This window comes from Callospermophilus lateralis, chromosome 3 (assembly GCF_048772815.1).
Source record: "Callospermophilus lateralis isolate mCalLat2 chromosome 3, mCalLat2.hap1, whole genome shotgun sequence".
Taxonomy (NCBI): domain Eukaryota; kingdom Metazoa; phylum Chordata; class Mammalia; order Rodentia; family Sciuridae; genus Callospermophilus; species Callospermophilus lateralis.
The window spans coordinates 164,023,282-164,038,574 of NC_135307.1; the positions used below are offsets into that span (position 1 = coordinate 164,023,282).

Here is a 15,293-nt window from a genome sequence, read left to right on the forward strand (position 1 = left end):
CAGGCATGTGGACAGTTTCCAGTAGCTGCGTGGAGTCACTGGGAGTTGTTTGTTGCTTCTGGTTGGTAGCTAAAGCTTGTCCTTCTCAGATCTGTTCCCCAGCGCTTCGACTCTCGGGCTCATCCCGCCAGCCCTGGTTTTCATAGTATGCTCCCAGGGGCAAGCAGCTTTGGAGGAAAGGCGATTTTCTCATTTTTTCCAACCAGGCTAGGAACTGTTCTCAGACGGGCAACTTGTTTAATAATGGATGACAGGCTTCAAGTGTCCCAGGCTCCTTGTGTATGAGCAGAGACCAGTTTGTGACATCCCCAGGAGTGGCCAACAGTGTGTCTTGGCTCATTGAGGAAGCAGCCCAAAGGACTTGGATAGTGATGAGTCTGGATTCCCATGACATCGCCCTGCCTTAGTGTAGCAATACTTTTTCATCAATATCTGCTGGTAGACAGCTGGTTTCTGCAAGGTGGGGTTATGGGAAGGGAGAAGAATGGACCCTTTAAGCCGGGACCTTTTAAGACAGACTAGTTAGCTGTACTTGATTCAGATACCATCCTGAAGCAATACCTTATTCTGGTGGTTTCTAAACTTAGATTCAGCAGGACCCCAGAATTCCTTGGGTAGCTGCCAAATGGTTTCGTGCCAAGAAAAAAAAGTTTAACGAGCCTCTGCAATTCTTCATTCGAGGAGGGAAGTAATCTTGGGATTCACGGGTGTTGTCTTAACGAGCAGTCCGGACACTCTCCGTAGCAGGAGGGCGTAGATCAGGCTCCTGTGGGCATGGCTCAAAGCCAGGATTTTAACTTTGAAGACAGAAGGAAGCAGGCAACAGAGCCCTGGTTATTCTGGAGTTGGGAGTGCAAAAGAAGGGACTTGGTGATTGTACCATTCCTAGGAGTATTCTCGGTTCTTTAAAGGGTCCTAGAAGAAAAAGAATCTTCAGTCCAGAAACCAGGCTATAGAATATATCCTGAAACTCCATGAAAGAATTAACTTGAAGCTATTTGTTTTAGGATGGGAAACTGTCCTGAGACCCTAGACTTACACAGTGTAGAACTAGAATTGAAAAGTCTTAACTGATTAAAAACCAAGTGAGACTGGTGATCAGAAGCATGATCTGCAAGCAGGTCTCTTAGATGCATATTCCAAGGCTGGGTCAAGACCCTGTTGGACCAAAGTTGGCTCTGGGAATCTGCATTTTCAGCATGTTCTCTCCTTTGCCCCGTCCTCCTCAGCTTATGTGCAGTAAAATTTGAGAACAACCCTGCTGTAGTACTGAAGTATAAGCTCTTCATTAATTACAATGTTTTTCCTCCTTGTTAAACTGAATTAAATAGCCTGGAAGCCAGTTTGTTGCTAAATTGCCACCTGACATCATTTTTAAGTAAAATAATTACATTGCCCCTTGAGCGAGTTGTGGTCTAAGTGCTTCATCTTTATTAACTGATCTGAGGGGTCAGTGAGTCAAAGTTAACTTATTTAGTAATGTTTCTTAGGTAGCAAAGAGCCAAAGGAACTAGAGTGTGGTTTCCCCACCTTTCTAAATGGCTTACACCTGTCTTTCCCAGAGTGAGCAAGTTTGTAGCTAAAAACAAGTTGCTTTTAAAGAAAAAAGTCCTACAGGCCTGCAGGGGTTTGAACTTGGGCTGAGCAATGCTCTACCACTTCCGCTTGGACTGTGGGTCTCTTTCTTGCCTCTACTGGGAATGAGAAACAGGAGTTCAGAGGTTCCTGATCTGGGAAGACACAAGCACATGGGTTATGGGAAGCCGCCTCCTGCTAATGTGTATTTATACTTTGTAAAGCTCTGATTCATCCAAGCATTGGAACAGAAATCTGCTTCCTGAGGTTCTGTTTTTAAATAGATAGTTTGCAAAAACAACAATTATTTTTTTTAACATTTTTTTTCCACCCCACAAGCAGCTAAACATCCCGGCTTAGGCTATGTCAGTCTCCAACAATGCCAACAAACAGCTTGGTTATCTGAGGTAGAAGGGTGCCCCAAGGCAGTTCTTTAGGTTCTGGCCCCAGAAGTCTTAAAAACAAAGTTTAGAATCCATTGGGGCAATCTTGTTGCATCACCCCAAATCCATGAGATATTTCAGGGTATATTAAAAATAACGAATTTCCCTTTGTAAACAATTGCATTCCAATGGTTGTTAAAATTAAGAGCAAGTCGGGGCCAAGGGGTGCTTGTGGGGCTGCAGCAGGAAAGCTGCCTGGGAGCTGAGGGGCCTAACCCTGAATGGTGTCTTCTGAGATCTTGTCAAAAGGGCGTGGCTCCCTTGCTTTGGATATACACTTTACCTGTATTACTTGCTCTTGCATGCAGGGCTCAACTTTCCTGGCAAAGAATGTGTTTCTTTCAAGTCCAAGGCAGCTTTTACAAGTCTCAAATTATGTATCATTATGCATGGGTCCAGTATTAACCTGTGATATGCAAGTCAGGAACATTAACTTGAAGAGTAAAGGCTCTTAACTCCAATAAGAACTCTGAGTGGAAGTCTGCACACAGCCTTCAACCACCCTCTGCCCTCCCCCAGCAGGGCACCCAGGGTTGAATTATCCACAGAACAAACTTAGATGCCAGCAACATGAAAGTAACAGCTTTGTTTTAAGGAGAGCTCTCCTGGCATGTTGGTGGGGCTCCTCGGTGATCCAGAGGGAAACACCTCTGCAGCTGACTTCCTAATGACCACTCGGCTATTTTGCACCCAAAGAGTAAAGTACTTTGTTTCATCCTTGTTGAGATGTGTGCAATTGAAAAGCCTTTTCCTTGAACTCACTGAAAAGTAATACAATCAGGAATGTTACTTATCAAAGGATCCCAACCTCCACTACTTTCCCAGACAGAGAAACTGAGGTCTAGAGGGGTTCAGAGATTTGCTCATTCAGTTAGCAACAGCTAGGGCTAGACCCTGGGGATCCTGCTTCCTGGGCTGCTGTGTTTTCTGCCTTGTCTGGGAATTTGCCAGGTTTGTGCCTGGATCCTGCCTTGGGCATGATTTTAAAAAGTGAAGCACTGAGAGATCAGCACTAAACAAAAACAGATGCAAAGGCTCAAGGGAGGCTTCAGGGACCTGCCACAAAGACAGTGTCATTGATCTGAGCTAGTTTCACTTAGAAAGTAGAATCTGGTGTGTGTTTATTTTATTTTTTTTATGGTATTGGGGATTGGACCCAGAGGCATTCTATCACCAAGCCTCATCCCCAGCCCCTTTTATTTTGAGGTAGGGTCTTGCTAAATTGCCCAGAGTGGCCCTGAACTTATGATCCTTCTGCCTCAGCTTCCAGAGTAGTTGGGATTACAGGTGTGTACCATCACGCCTGGCTGAAAGTGGCATCTTTTAAAATCGTGGAGCAATAGGGGATTTCTGAATCAAAGGCAGATTAAGCCCATTCCTTTGTGGGTTGCTCCTTTGTTCTTGGGAAGTTTCAGATTTCCTTTTTAGATTCTGCTTCATTGAATTTAGAAAATGAATTGCAGGAAAAGGGGTTCGGAAAGGAAATCGACAGCCCCCCCAGGTCCTCCTCCTCCTCCCTGTATTCACATGTACTCACGATTAATGGGTGTTTTCAGGACAGCAGTGCTGCTCTCAGGATCTAAGAGCCAGGTACAAGGGTCCTGTCCAGTGTCAGGTAAGGGCAATTAACCATTAGGTCTCATCCCACATCCCCTGACCATACCCGTTTCTCCTGGCAGTTTCTTTCCAGATTATCTTGGAAAAAAAATCACCTGAGCATTTAAAAATACTAAAATCTAAATTGCTTAAAAATGACAAAGTTTCCCACATCCAGTGTGTACCTGGGCCAGCAGAGACTCATGTGAGTTCCTGGAACTGCCTGTAGGCAGCTTTGCTTCCTCCACCTAACACCCCCCCAAAAAGCTACTCCCTTGTCCCCAGCTTCAACGGATTAGAAAATATTCCACAATTTAACATATTTATTATGTCTGGGAATGTAGGCCAAAACTGTGCAGAAGTTTCCCTCTGCACTCAGGCGCCTATGCCCAATGACTTAGAAAGACTCCATCCATGGAGACAGAAACAAGGAACCATCCCAATTCAGAACATGAACAATCAGATACCTTCAAGAGGCTCCTTTGTCTTTGAAGAGATGTTTTTTTGAGAAGTACTTTTCAGGGAATTCAAAAAAAGAAAGGAAAAGCACACATGTGAAACAACATACATGTTTGCACAAAACAGGGAAAGTACCTGTGTAGTCTTGGCCGTCATGCAGTTACAAAAGAAGTTGTGTGCATTTCCTCCAGTGTTCTGCCTCCATGTGGGCCTAACGTGTTGCTTGACAGTTTCTTTCACCTTTTTGGTGTGCACAGCCAAACTGTATGCCCAGTGGGCAGGGTCATGCCAGACCTCCTTGATTCCTATTACAGCTCTTCCTTCCCAATTTCTACTTTGGAATTTTCTCCAAAAATTGCAGCTTGACAACAGTTTCTGGGATTTGGGGTTGGACAGACCTGGATTCTGGGGCCTCTGCTACTTACTGGTAAATTTTCCAAAATTCTTTGTGCCTCAGTTTCCTTATCTGTAGTGGTGAAAAACAAACATGTGCCACTGTTAGTATTCATGAAAAGGGATGCAAGAAGATGAAAGAAAATTGCTGTTAGTTTTCTCTATGCAGCCTGTGATACAAGAGTCCATTAAAAGATTAAGGAAGTCTGCTAGATTCCAATGACAGTCTACTTTCTCACCATTATACTGGGCCTCTGCTAGGCACAGTAGTGCACACTTGAAGTCCCAGTGACTTGGGAAGCTGAAGCAGCTGGATTTCAAGTTCAAGACTAGCCTCAATAACTAAGTGAGGCCCATGGTTATTCAAATACTAATCCAGGTACCTCAGTAAAGGGGTTTTATAAATCCCAAGTCCCAAATCCCTAATCAATAGGTCTTCAAATACAGCTTAGTCAGCTGGAGGTGACTAAGCGCAGGAGGTTTTCAAAAACAGAGTTTTGTTTGGTCTCAGAAATCAGAAGATTCAAGGTGTGAAATAGGTTCAAGGCAATGCAGTTTTCTCCATGAATGAAATGGAGTCCATGTGGCAAGGACCTGAGCATGGCTTCTAGGAATTCCCTGGCCTAGAGCCAGCAAGACAATTTAGTCTCACAAGTGTACAAAACTGAGTTCTGCTAATAATACAAGGAAGCTTGGGCAGATCTTTCTCTATTGGAGACTGCAGAGGAGAAGGAAGACTGCTTGACGTCCTGATTTTAGCCTATGAGTTCTGGAGGAGAGACCCAGCTAAAAATGTCATAAACCATGAGTTAATAAACGTGTGTGTTTTAAGCCATTAGGTTTATGGTAATTTGTTGCTCAGTGATAGAACACCAATACAGGCCTCCTACAAAGGGAATTGTACCAGCCCATGTCACGTGTAGATGCTATATTTGCTTGTGACTATACAAATTGTCGGCTTTTTTCTTGATCAATTCAGTCCTTGCTACCAGTGTAGCAGAAAAAAAAAAAGCTCATTCAAGACAAGAATGAACTAAAGGACTGGGGGCGGAAGGGGGGGGGGGGACTTGGTACCCAATTAAATTCCACAACAGTGTGTGGTCTGCGAGTGTAGATAGCGGGACTATAGCCTGCAAATAATGAGAATGAGAACACTGTTCTTTCTATCTCCCCACCCCCCAGCCACTGTAATGTAAAATTAGTGCCAAATGAGGTAAGCTCAGGTGTCTGGCTTTGCAGGAATTCAGGACATAGTCTTGAACCAGTTTTCTATTCTTATGAAACAACATGATGATGTTTGACTTTGGTATTTTCTTCTTTGTCTTTTTGTGGTAGAACTCAGCACCTCCTGCAAGTGCTAGGCAAGCAATGAATTACAACCCCAGCCCTTGACTCCGGTTTTCTTGATGAGGTTTTCAGTGGGTTAGGCATTTCAAAAATACTTTGTAAAGTATTTCCCATGGGAGCCTTTCCCTACAAGGAATTTCCCTCCTTGGCTGTCTTCACTGTGCAATGACCATTGCTTCTGAACCAAGAAGGGGCTGAATGTCAAGCCCAACTCTCTTTCCTATTTACCTACTTTCTCCTAGGATTGCTGTCAAGTGGTGGGCGGCTGGCCTAAGCCATCATATACAGAAGCTGGCAGAAAGTTAAGGTTTCTCTCAAGTTCAGCTAGCTTTATTAAAATATTATTTGGGCCTGAAATTAGACCTGACAAACATGCAAAACAAGAGCCAAAGTCCTTTCTACAATCAACGTCCAGAAGAATATGAGATTTGATATACTAGCCCCCAGAAAACTCAAGAGATGGAGAGTCTGCTTGTCTTTGAGCCTTTACAGAGATTTTAGGTGAGATCTAAATCATTCCTCCAGCTGGAGATTCTTAGCTTCAAAGCAAGAACCCCAATTTCAGTACTGATCCCCTGCATCTCTGCAGACAGCCCTGGTTTCCAGAAGTTTTTTTCAGATTGACACTTCTCTCTGGCCAGCCACATGAGAGCATTTACCCAAATGCCCTGGGATCTGCCCGTGTGGTCTCCACTGTTTCTAAATGGTCACCTCGCTGAGAAGAGCGGCACTGGGAAAAGGCTGGCTAGGGCAGTATTTTAAGGAGAATATAGAAATAAAGCCATGCTGCTGTTTCACAAGCCTTTGGCATCCTTACAGGAAGGCTTTTCCAGGCTCCTCCTCCTGGGACACATGCCAAACGCCCAACCCAGGCTCCCACATCCTGGCTGGAGGTCGCTCTGATTTACCATCCCACCTTCTCTCTCTGACAACAGGAATGGATGAGCCAGTATGACCCCTCCCAGGCACCCACAGTGGGTTTGGGAAAGAGCCTTTTGTGTTCTTCTCACCAGCCAAGCATGTGAAGGAGGAACTGAAAAGGCTTAAGAGCCACTGGGCTTAGAAAAATTCCCTGTCAATCCTCCACCTGCCTCCTCTGGAGCAGGGTCCGCCAGTCTACCCTCAGTTCCAGGGGCAGGTAGGGAGAGAGGAGAGGAATGTGTGTGAGGCAAGGAGTGGAAATAGAAGCTGTGGTGTGTGTGTGTGTGTGTGCGCGCGCAGAGGCAGGACTTCTAATAGAAGATCAGGCAAAAGGGCGTGGGAGACTGGGAACTCATTTATGAAAGCTCTTCTGCCTTAAAGCAAGTCAAACTCCCTGCTGCAGAGTTGCTTTTTCTTCCTCCCCTTTGAGTCTTGTGTGCTGAACTGACCTCTCCCCCGGCAGAGGTCAGCACTCTGCTCGCCCTGCACACCCTCAGCCTTCTGGGGTTTTGATTGCTTAGAGCCTGAAAAGAAGTCTTCAGCTCTCATTTCAGAGAGAAGCTGTAGTAAATCTCGTGAAGAGGCTGGTCTTTTTTCTTTTTTAAAAGTGTATATGTGTGTATATATATATATATGAATGATAAAAATCTTTTGGGAGCTGTGCAGCCCACAAAAAGCAAGTCGAAGGACTGTACATCATCGTAGAGTCCCCTCTCACAGCCTATTTCACCCCCTAAAATAAATCAGGCTGAGTAATGAATGAGGTTTTAAGAAATGTAACTGAACTTAAAATATAAGGTCAGTATCTCATCCTAGGTAATCCTTTGGAGGATGAGAAATTCTCCTGATTTTCCCACAGGGTTATTTCAGATGTGCTTTCTGAGCCAAACTATTTTAAAAGCGTTCATTCTTCCACTGGCCTGCCAAACACTAACTTGAGATTCACACGCACTTCTAGAGTGCCTATTAATGATATTAATGATCATGGATCAAAGGCAAACCCCAGAGGTTTATGTAAAAATTTCAGGCAATTATTTAGGTGTTTTAAAAACTCACCTTCTGAATGAGGGTAACAATTTCTCAATGTTGGCAAGACAAGATGGTATGTTCAGATGCTTAGAGCAAATACAGAGGGGCCTTGAAAGAAAATGAAATGCAACTCTTTGTATGACCAAAGGGTCTGTCTATGAACTGACACCTCGTCCCCCAAACCTTTCCTGCTCTTCTTTTAAAATATAGTAAGTAGGTATAGTTACATTGCAGAAAACCCCTCTATCAATGCACACTCAGCTCTGAGCAAACCTGTCTCTTTTAACAGCCAGTATTTACATGCACACATCGCATACTTTCTAAAGGACAGCTCATAACTGTGGAATCACATGAGAATCGTTCTTTGAGGGCTTTTAAAAATCCCAATGCCAGGGCCTAAACTCAGGGATTTGGATTGAACCAGAAGCTATTTAGGTGATTTTGATGTGAAGCTAGGATAGAGAATCATTTTTAAATGGAGAAATTAATACATCAGAGTGGTATGTTTACCTCAGTTCTCTAATAGCACTTAAAATATTAGATAACTTTGACAGATGAACAATATGAGGCCTGAAAGGCTAAGTGACTTGTCCCCAAACGTATAAAACCAATTAATGGCAAAGTGGCAGCTAAGGTAGGAAACAGGGTTTGTGGCTTGTAAGCACCATGCTATTATCCAGTCGCCAGATCCTGAGCCAAGCTCCATACCCCAAGCAGGGCATCATTCCTGTGGATTAGGCCACATGGTGAGCCATCGTTATTACCAAAATGCTAAGGAGAAATGGACTATGCTTCATCATTTGTAGCCATTCTTAGCATTCCAGGCCCATCTATATAAGTGTATTCTTCCAACTGATATTGAAATCCTTCTGGAAGTCATGCACAGCACCAGAGAAGCCTGGGATACTAAAATAAAAAGCAATGTAGAAAAGAGTTGGCCCAGGGTTTTATCAGTCCTGAATAAGGACTAGATCCACTTAAGAAAATGGAAATGAATCCACTTGGGAAATGTCAGCGTTTTCTGGAAAGGAGTTAAGGTCATGAACTTTACCCCCCACCGCCCAAGAGATCTTTCTTAGCTCCCAGTGGGAAGCAGAAGTAGGAACAAATAAACACTGTAAGGATCACCCCCAAATCTTATGGGTCAATTAATTCCATCGTATCACACTAGGTTTTCCATACCTAAATCTTCAGGACCAATGGTTCAAATGACTCCTTTGAGCTATTTAAACAAAGCACTCAAAACCTAAGAACTGTTTCTAGAAAGAAAATGTTTCTTACCAATAGGACATACTTCAACATGTTCAGAAAAGGGTATTTTGGATGTGTATTCCTTGGGGATTCACTTATTTTTGAAAAAAGAAAAGAAAAAGTTACAATTTTCAAGACAATTTTTTATCTTTATTTATAAAACAGGTACATTTTCACTACATACATAGTTTCATCACCTAGAAAACTATTCAAACTATTTAAACAGTTTAGAATAAAACAAATGAGAAAACCGATAGGGAAAAAAGAGCTCACCTGGTGATTATGGCAGTGTTTGGCTTTCTAACTCAACTGAATAGTTATTCTAGGGATCTATCAAATTCACACCTGCAGGCACCCCATCAGATGCTTCAAAGGACAAATGCATGGTTTTACTGATTTTTGCTTAAGTTATCAAAATTTTTGATAAGGAGCTATAATAGCATTTACAAGCTAATATGAAATATGGTAACATTAGGCTGCAAGATTAAACTTATTCCGGACTGGTACTGAGTAACTCTAGATAATTAAAGATAATTTTAGCCATTCAAGTTCCCTCTGTTATGCTGCATATTGACACATATTTGTTCCCTGTCTTGTTAAATAAATATAGAGACCAAATTAGAGGGAGTTCTGCAGATTTCAGATAATTTAATTATACCCTGAAATTACAATACCGATGATATATATGGTTAGACTTCTGCACTGAATAATTACCTGAGTTAACTTCATTTTACAATGCTTAATTTATTTTGTACTAAGGAAGGCTTTAAACTATTTAAGAGAAACCAGCTTAATTTTGATTTTTTTACTTGTTTCAACATGTTTCAATTCATTAGTGTTTCAATATGAAGGAATGAACTCTCTTGTCTTGACAAACCAAGCATGGAAATTTCCTCATAAGAAAAAAGAAGAAATTAAGATGATTTCCATATTCAAGTCATAGCACGCTGAAGAGAGAATTTTTGGCTCTTAGGAAAGCGGCTGGTTACTTCAAGGGAGGGCCACTCACTACAGTTTTGTGGAAATATTACAGTTGGGCCTGCCAAAGAGCTTAAGGAAACGCGGAGTGGGGACACTGAATCCAGGCCATTCTCCTGGGCAGAGATTTCCTTCCCCTATGTGCCTGCCCTCGCCAAGCTCTTTCTGAAATCAAAGGCCATCGATATACACAACAGTCCATGCCAAAATCTAAACATGATAGCAAAAAGAAAACAATTATGCTGTGATCCCATTGTTGTCCCGAGAATATATTTTGGGATATTTCATTCAGAGATAAGCCATATTCTCCATAAATCAAAATAAAGAGGGGTTTTCTGAGTGTGTGTGTGCACGTGTGTGTGTGTGATGCCAGGGATCAAATCTTGCGCCTTGCACACGAAAAGCACTTCCTCTACCATTGAGCTATATTCCCAGCCCCAAAGCCTTTTTTAAAAAATGCAATACTTTCCACACTCCTTGAATATTTAAAAAAAAGGAACTAAAAAATTGCTGCACACACTCCATTCTCCACAAATGTTTGCTCCTTTGTATTTGACACATTAAATGCATATTTGTCTAGATATTATATGCATATTTCTCTTTGCCTTGGCAAAGAGAAAAAAGGCAAAGAGAAAAAAATATATAAGAAAAATCACCTGGATTGTTTCCAGACCTTCCTTGCTTGTGAATGTTAAAGGGGAAAAAAATACACCTATTAAAATGTTATTTAAGGCAGGTGTGGTGGCCCATGCCCGTAATCCCAGTGACTCCAGAGGCTGAGGTAGGAGGATCACAAGTAAGAGGCCAGCCTCAGTAACTTAGCAAGATTCAAAATATAAAAAGGGCTGGGGCTGTGAACCCATTGTGTGTGAAGTCTGAGAAAGACCACATCTATAACACAAAGTTGCTATTTTCCTTATTAGATCACATGAATTGTGTTTTCTCCAAATATAATAAACACTCAAGCCAAGACTTTTCTAGAAAGAAAATCATTTTAAGTTTGGCCTTAACCATCAAGCCCAGGTTAATTAATGAAATACCTTCTTAAGCAGTTTCCATTCTGAGAGTCGAACCCTACTGTATAAACAGAGTCAGCTCCACTGAGGTTATTAGCATTCTGTTGGGCTCCCTTTTCACCTATTTAGAATTCTTTGATTGGAATCTATTATGACAAGGGAAACAGGTGGGAAGGAATAAGAAAGGACACAGTGGGAAGGGCTATGTTGGGTCTTAGGGGTGCAGAAAGGGGACAGGTTTCCAGGTCAATGTTGTAACACCAAAGCAACAAAGCAACAGCATCTACATCCAGCAGCCAGGCTTTCTGACCATAACTGAACTTCATGACCCACAATGGTGCTCTCAGGTATGGTTTCCTTTGGGTGGGCTTCATTCAATATAATCCAAGTGGGGAAAGCAGATACTGGGAGAGAGAGTTTGCAATTGGAGAGCATTAATAGCACTCACATGCTATTTTCTTTTATTTTATTGGGCTTTCTTTGCTAATTTTAACACTTTGGGGAATACCCTTGATTTTCCCTATTACATAAGGGAGATGCTACTTCAAAGGAACACCTGTTAGTAAGCAGAAAAAGATTCATTGGTGGTCTTTGAATAAGATTTCTTTCCTATTTTTGGATGAAATTGAGTGAATGCTTCATTCTTTAACATTGTGAACCAAAGCCCTGTAACAAGAGGCTTCACCTAGATCTCAGACTATCATCTTGCCTAATCTTGACTTTGACTAATCTGGAAGTAACTAAGTTTATAAGTCTTATCAGGTATAATCACATGAAGCCAATCACAAAGATTTTTCTTTCCTGTTTTTTTTTTTTTTTGTACTTGGGCTTGAATCTAGGGGCACTTTACCACAATTACATTCTCAGTCCTTCTTATTTTTTAATTTTGAGACATTAAGTTGCTTAAGGCCTCCTTAAGTTGCTGAGGCTGGCCTTGAACTTGAGATCTTCCTGCCTCAACCTCTGAGTCACTAGGATTATAGGTGTGTGCCACTGCTATCAGCAGGATTTTTCTTCATAAGGTGCTTTTTGGTAATGTATTTCAAATACCTTTCAGAGATCTGTTTCTCAGAAACAACTGTGATTTTATTCTTGAAGTGTTTAAGGTGAATAGTCCTGGATGTCGTGTTTTTCCACTAACTTTAACCTTCTGTAGAAACTGTTTAAAATTTCCAGAATCAAAAGTTCCATTTTCTATTGAACAAGTAAGGTCCAGATTAAACTTCCAGGTTGACCTCTTAGGGTTCTTATATTTCTGAGGTTGACCTCCTCTTAGGCTTCTTTTTTTTTTTTTTTTTTTTTTTAGTTGTAGTTGACACAATACCTTTATTTTATTTATTTATTTTTTTAATGTGGTGCTGAGGATGGAACTCAGGGCCTTGTACATGCTAGGTGAGCCACAATTCCAGCCACAAGCTTCTAATCTTTTAGAGTAAGTTGTGAGACCAGAGAAGAAACTTAAATTGCCTGTGAAGACTTCCAAATGGGAAACTAAACACTGGTCACTGACTTCCTCTTGGGTTCTGGTCTGTCCTGAACCTAACCAAAATCTTAGAGGTGGAAGAAAGGGCAGGGACAGGGATAGGCCTGAGCTACAAGTAAGAGCAAGCCTCTCCCATTTCTTCCTCTAATGCTGGGATAAATTATCCGTAAACTTCCGGCAATTATAAGCGTAAGTAACAGCTCCCTCGATGCTGTGGCTGTCATACTGTAGAATCTGGGAACAGAGTGACTCATACACTGAACCCAGGTGTTTTATAAGTTTGAGGGAATATGAGGGTGTACATGTCCACACGTGGCCCCAGCTGATGAGCTGGAGGCCATGGGAGCCAGGCTGGAGGAAATAAACATGAAGGAGACTTCAATTAGTCCAGTGGTTCTCAGGCTTTGGCATATTTTAGAGTCACTAAGAGCTTCTCATTCTATAGGTCTGGGGTGGGGCTTGACACCCACATTTCTAATTCATGTTTCCAATGATGCTGGTCCCAGTGGTTTAGAACCACTGGCTTTTTCTTTCACTGCCCCCTTCTGAAGCTGAGGAACAGGAGGATCCACTGTACCCCTAGAACTTAACTATAGCACGAGGCACTGTCTTCATGTGTCCCATCATGAGGTCTGCATGGTAATGTCAAGGAGGAATATGTGACTGGTTTCTTCATGCAGTCCTTGCACAAATAGTCTCCCTTCCACCAAGGTGAATGGCTCTTTATCAATACAATTTCTGAAGACAGTTATAAAGTATGATGAAAAGATAGCATTATTAGAATAAACAGATAGCCTCCTGAAGGTGACTGCTGGAAAGCAAACCCCAATGTGGATATGTACTGTTTTATTTAAAATAATCATTTTGCCAGGCGTGGTGGTACATGCCCATAATCCCAGCTATTTGGAAGGCTGAGGATGCAGCTCATTGGTAGAGGATTTTCCTGGCATGTACGAAACCCTAGATTTAATCCCCAATATTGTGATAAAGATAGAAACAAACAAACAAAATCTTTCTAACAAATTCCTTTTAAGTCTCAGCATCTATACATGTTGGCGCTCTTGTCACATATTTGGCTACTATTATCCTCAACTATGACTTTGCAATCCTTTGCAATTTCTTTCTTTTCTTGGTTGGGCTGCCTTGAAATGCAGATGATCTTTCAGTGTTTGTGGCTGAGCCGGTTTGCTGTGCCTGCCTTGGGTTATTTTTTATAAGATGTCTGGAGGGGAGATTTTCCAAAACATGCAACTCTTCCTTAGACATGGTTTTTGCCAAATCTTGTTTCAAAAGTAACCCCGGATCTGACAACTCTAAAATTGGCAAAACATTGACAGCTGTGCTTTTCTCCAGTATTATTTCTCCTGGGACTAATCGATCACTTCCAAGAGAAACTCTCTTGTGGTGGTCGAAGTCTTCCGCAGAGCCGCAGTTCCTGCGTTTCTGTTGTGTTTTGGCTACTCGTGGACTTTGCTTTGGACCTGGTGATGCTGACTCACAGCTATAGACAGGGCTCCCGCTTAGAAGCCCTGTCTTTGACCGCTCCCCAGGATGAGGTTTTTGCTGGCTGCTAGTGTCTTCTGGCTGGGTCTGATTAACATTTTCCAGCTTTTGAACAGGAAGCCTCTGGTGGCACTCAGCTGCCTTTATGTAATCCTTTGCTTGTCCTGTGGATTCTGATGAGGCCTGACCATCATCCCTCCTCCTTGCTACCTCCGCAATCACTGAGTCACTAGATGTTCCCACAGTGTCTCTGCTGGTCTGTGATTTGCTCTCGACGTTACTTTTTGTTTTTGTTCTTTTCGCACTAAAACAACAACAACAAAAAAAACCAAAGATTTTACACTGTGTAAAGCTATAATGGCACAGTTTTCTTCAAATTCCCCCTCCCTCACATTCCCTCACCTGCAACAAGTGGTATGTGCTACCTGCCTTCTCCCTGTCTCCCCAGGAAATCTAGAAAAATCCCTAAGGTGTGTTAAGCAATGATCTCTACATTTTTCATTATACTAGGTTATGTTATGCTTTTTTTTTTTTAATTTTTTTTAATATTTATTTTTTAGTTTTCGGCGGACACAATATCTTTTGTTTGTATGTGGTGCTGAGGATCGAACCCGGGCTGCACGCATGCCAGGCGAGCGCACTACCACTTGAGCCACATCCCCAGCCCATGTTATGCTTTTTGATCTGTATCATCAATGGAATTCTCTTTAACTAAGGCAAATAGGTATTCATTTCAATGATATTAAGAGTAAATATTGCCTTACATAGGATCATACATATCATGCATTGATTTTTTTTTTCTAGGAGTTGATGCTCAAATATACCCAAAGCTTATGCTATGCAAGTGTACCTATGAACAAATATGCATACACACAATTTAATTTGTGAGTAAAAAAAAGTTTACTCAGTTTGTGAGTAAAATTTTCTGAAATTATTCTCAGGCCATTTCAAGGTATTATTCAAATATAACTACCATTTAGCTGGTGTCACGATTGTTCATTAACCATACAAGAATCAGACTCAGTTAATAGCACTTGAAAAAAAATTTCAGACAGCCAGCATGAGAGGGGAATGCAAATCTAACTCCTTTCTCTACAGAATACTCAGTAGACAAGGTAAACTTCATTCTGACTGTAAAAATTTGAGGGGCAGGACAGAAACTGCGTGAGGAAAATTTAGAGACTAAAGACCTTATCTTTAGCAAGAAGTATGGCAAGAAATCTGTGAGTGGCAAGAAATTTCCTTAACAATGAAAGTCAAAACACTGGAGCTCAGACATGTATTCTGACTAAGCTTTAG

General features: G+C 41.8%; 1 protein-coding gene across 2 annotated transcripts in view; it reads right to left on the reverse strand.

Moving 5' to 3' along the window:
- Positions 1-9,218: 9,218 nt before the first annotated feature.
- Slx4ip (SLX4 interacting protein) overlaps positions 9,219-15,293 on the reverse strand; it is a 208,250-nt gene continuing 202,175 nt past the window's right edge. For both annotated transcript variants that reach the window (XM_076851513.1, XM_076851512.2), the window contains one exon: positions 9,219-14,298. In XM_076851513.1, coding sequence (XP_076707628.1) covers positions 13,584-14,298 — 715 coding nt within the window. In that variant the 3' untranslated portion in view covers positions 9,219-13,583. The remainder of the gene's footprint in view (positions 14,299-15,293) is intronic.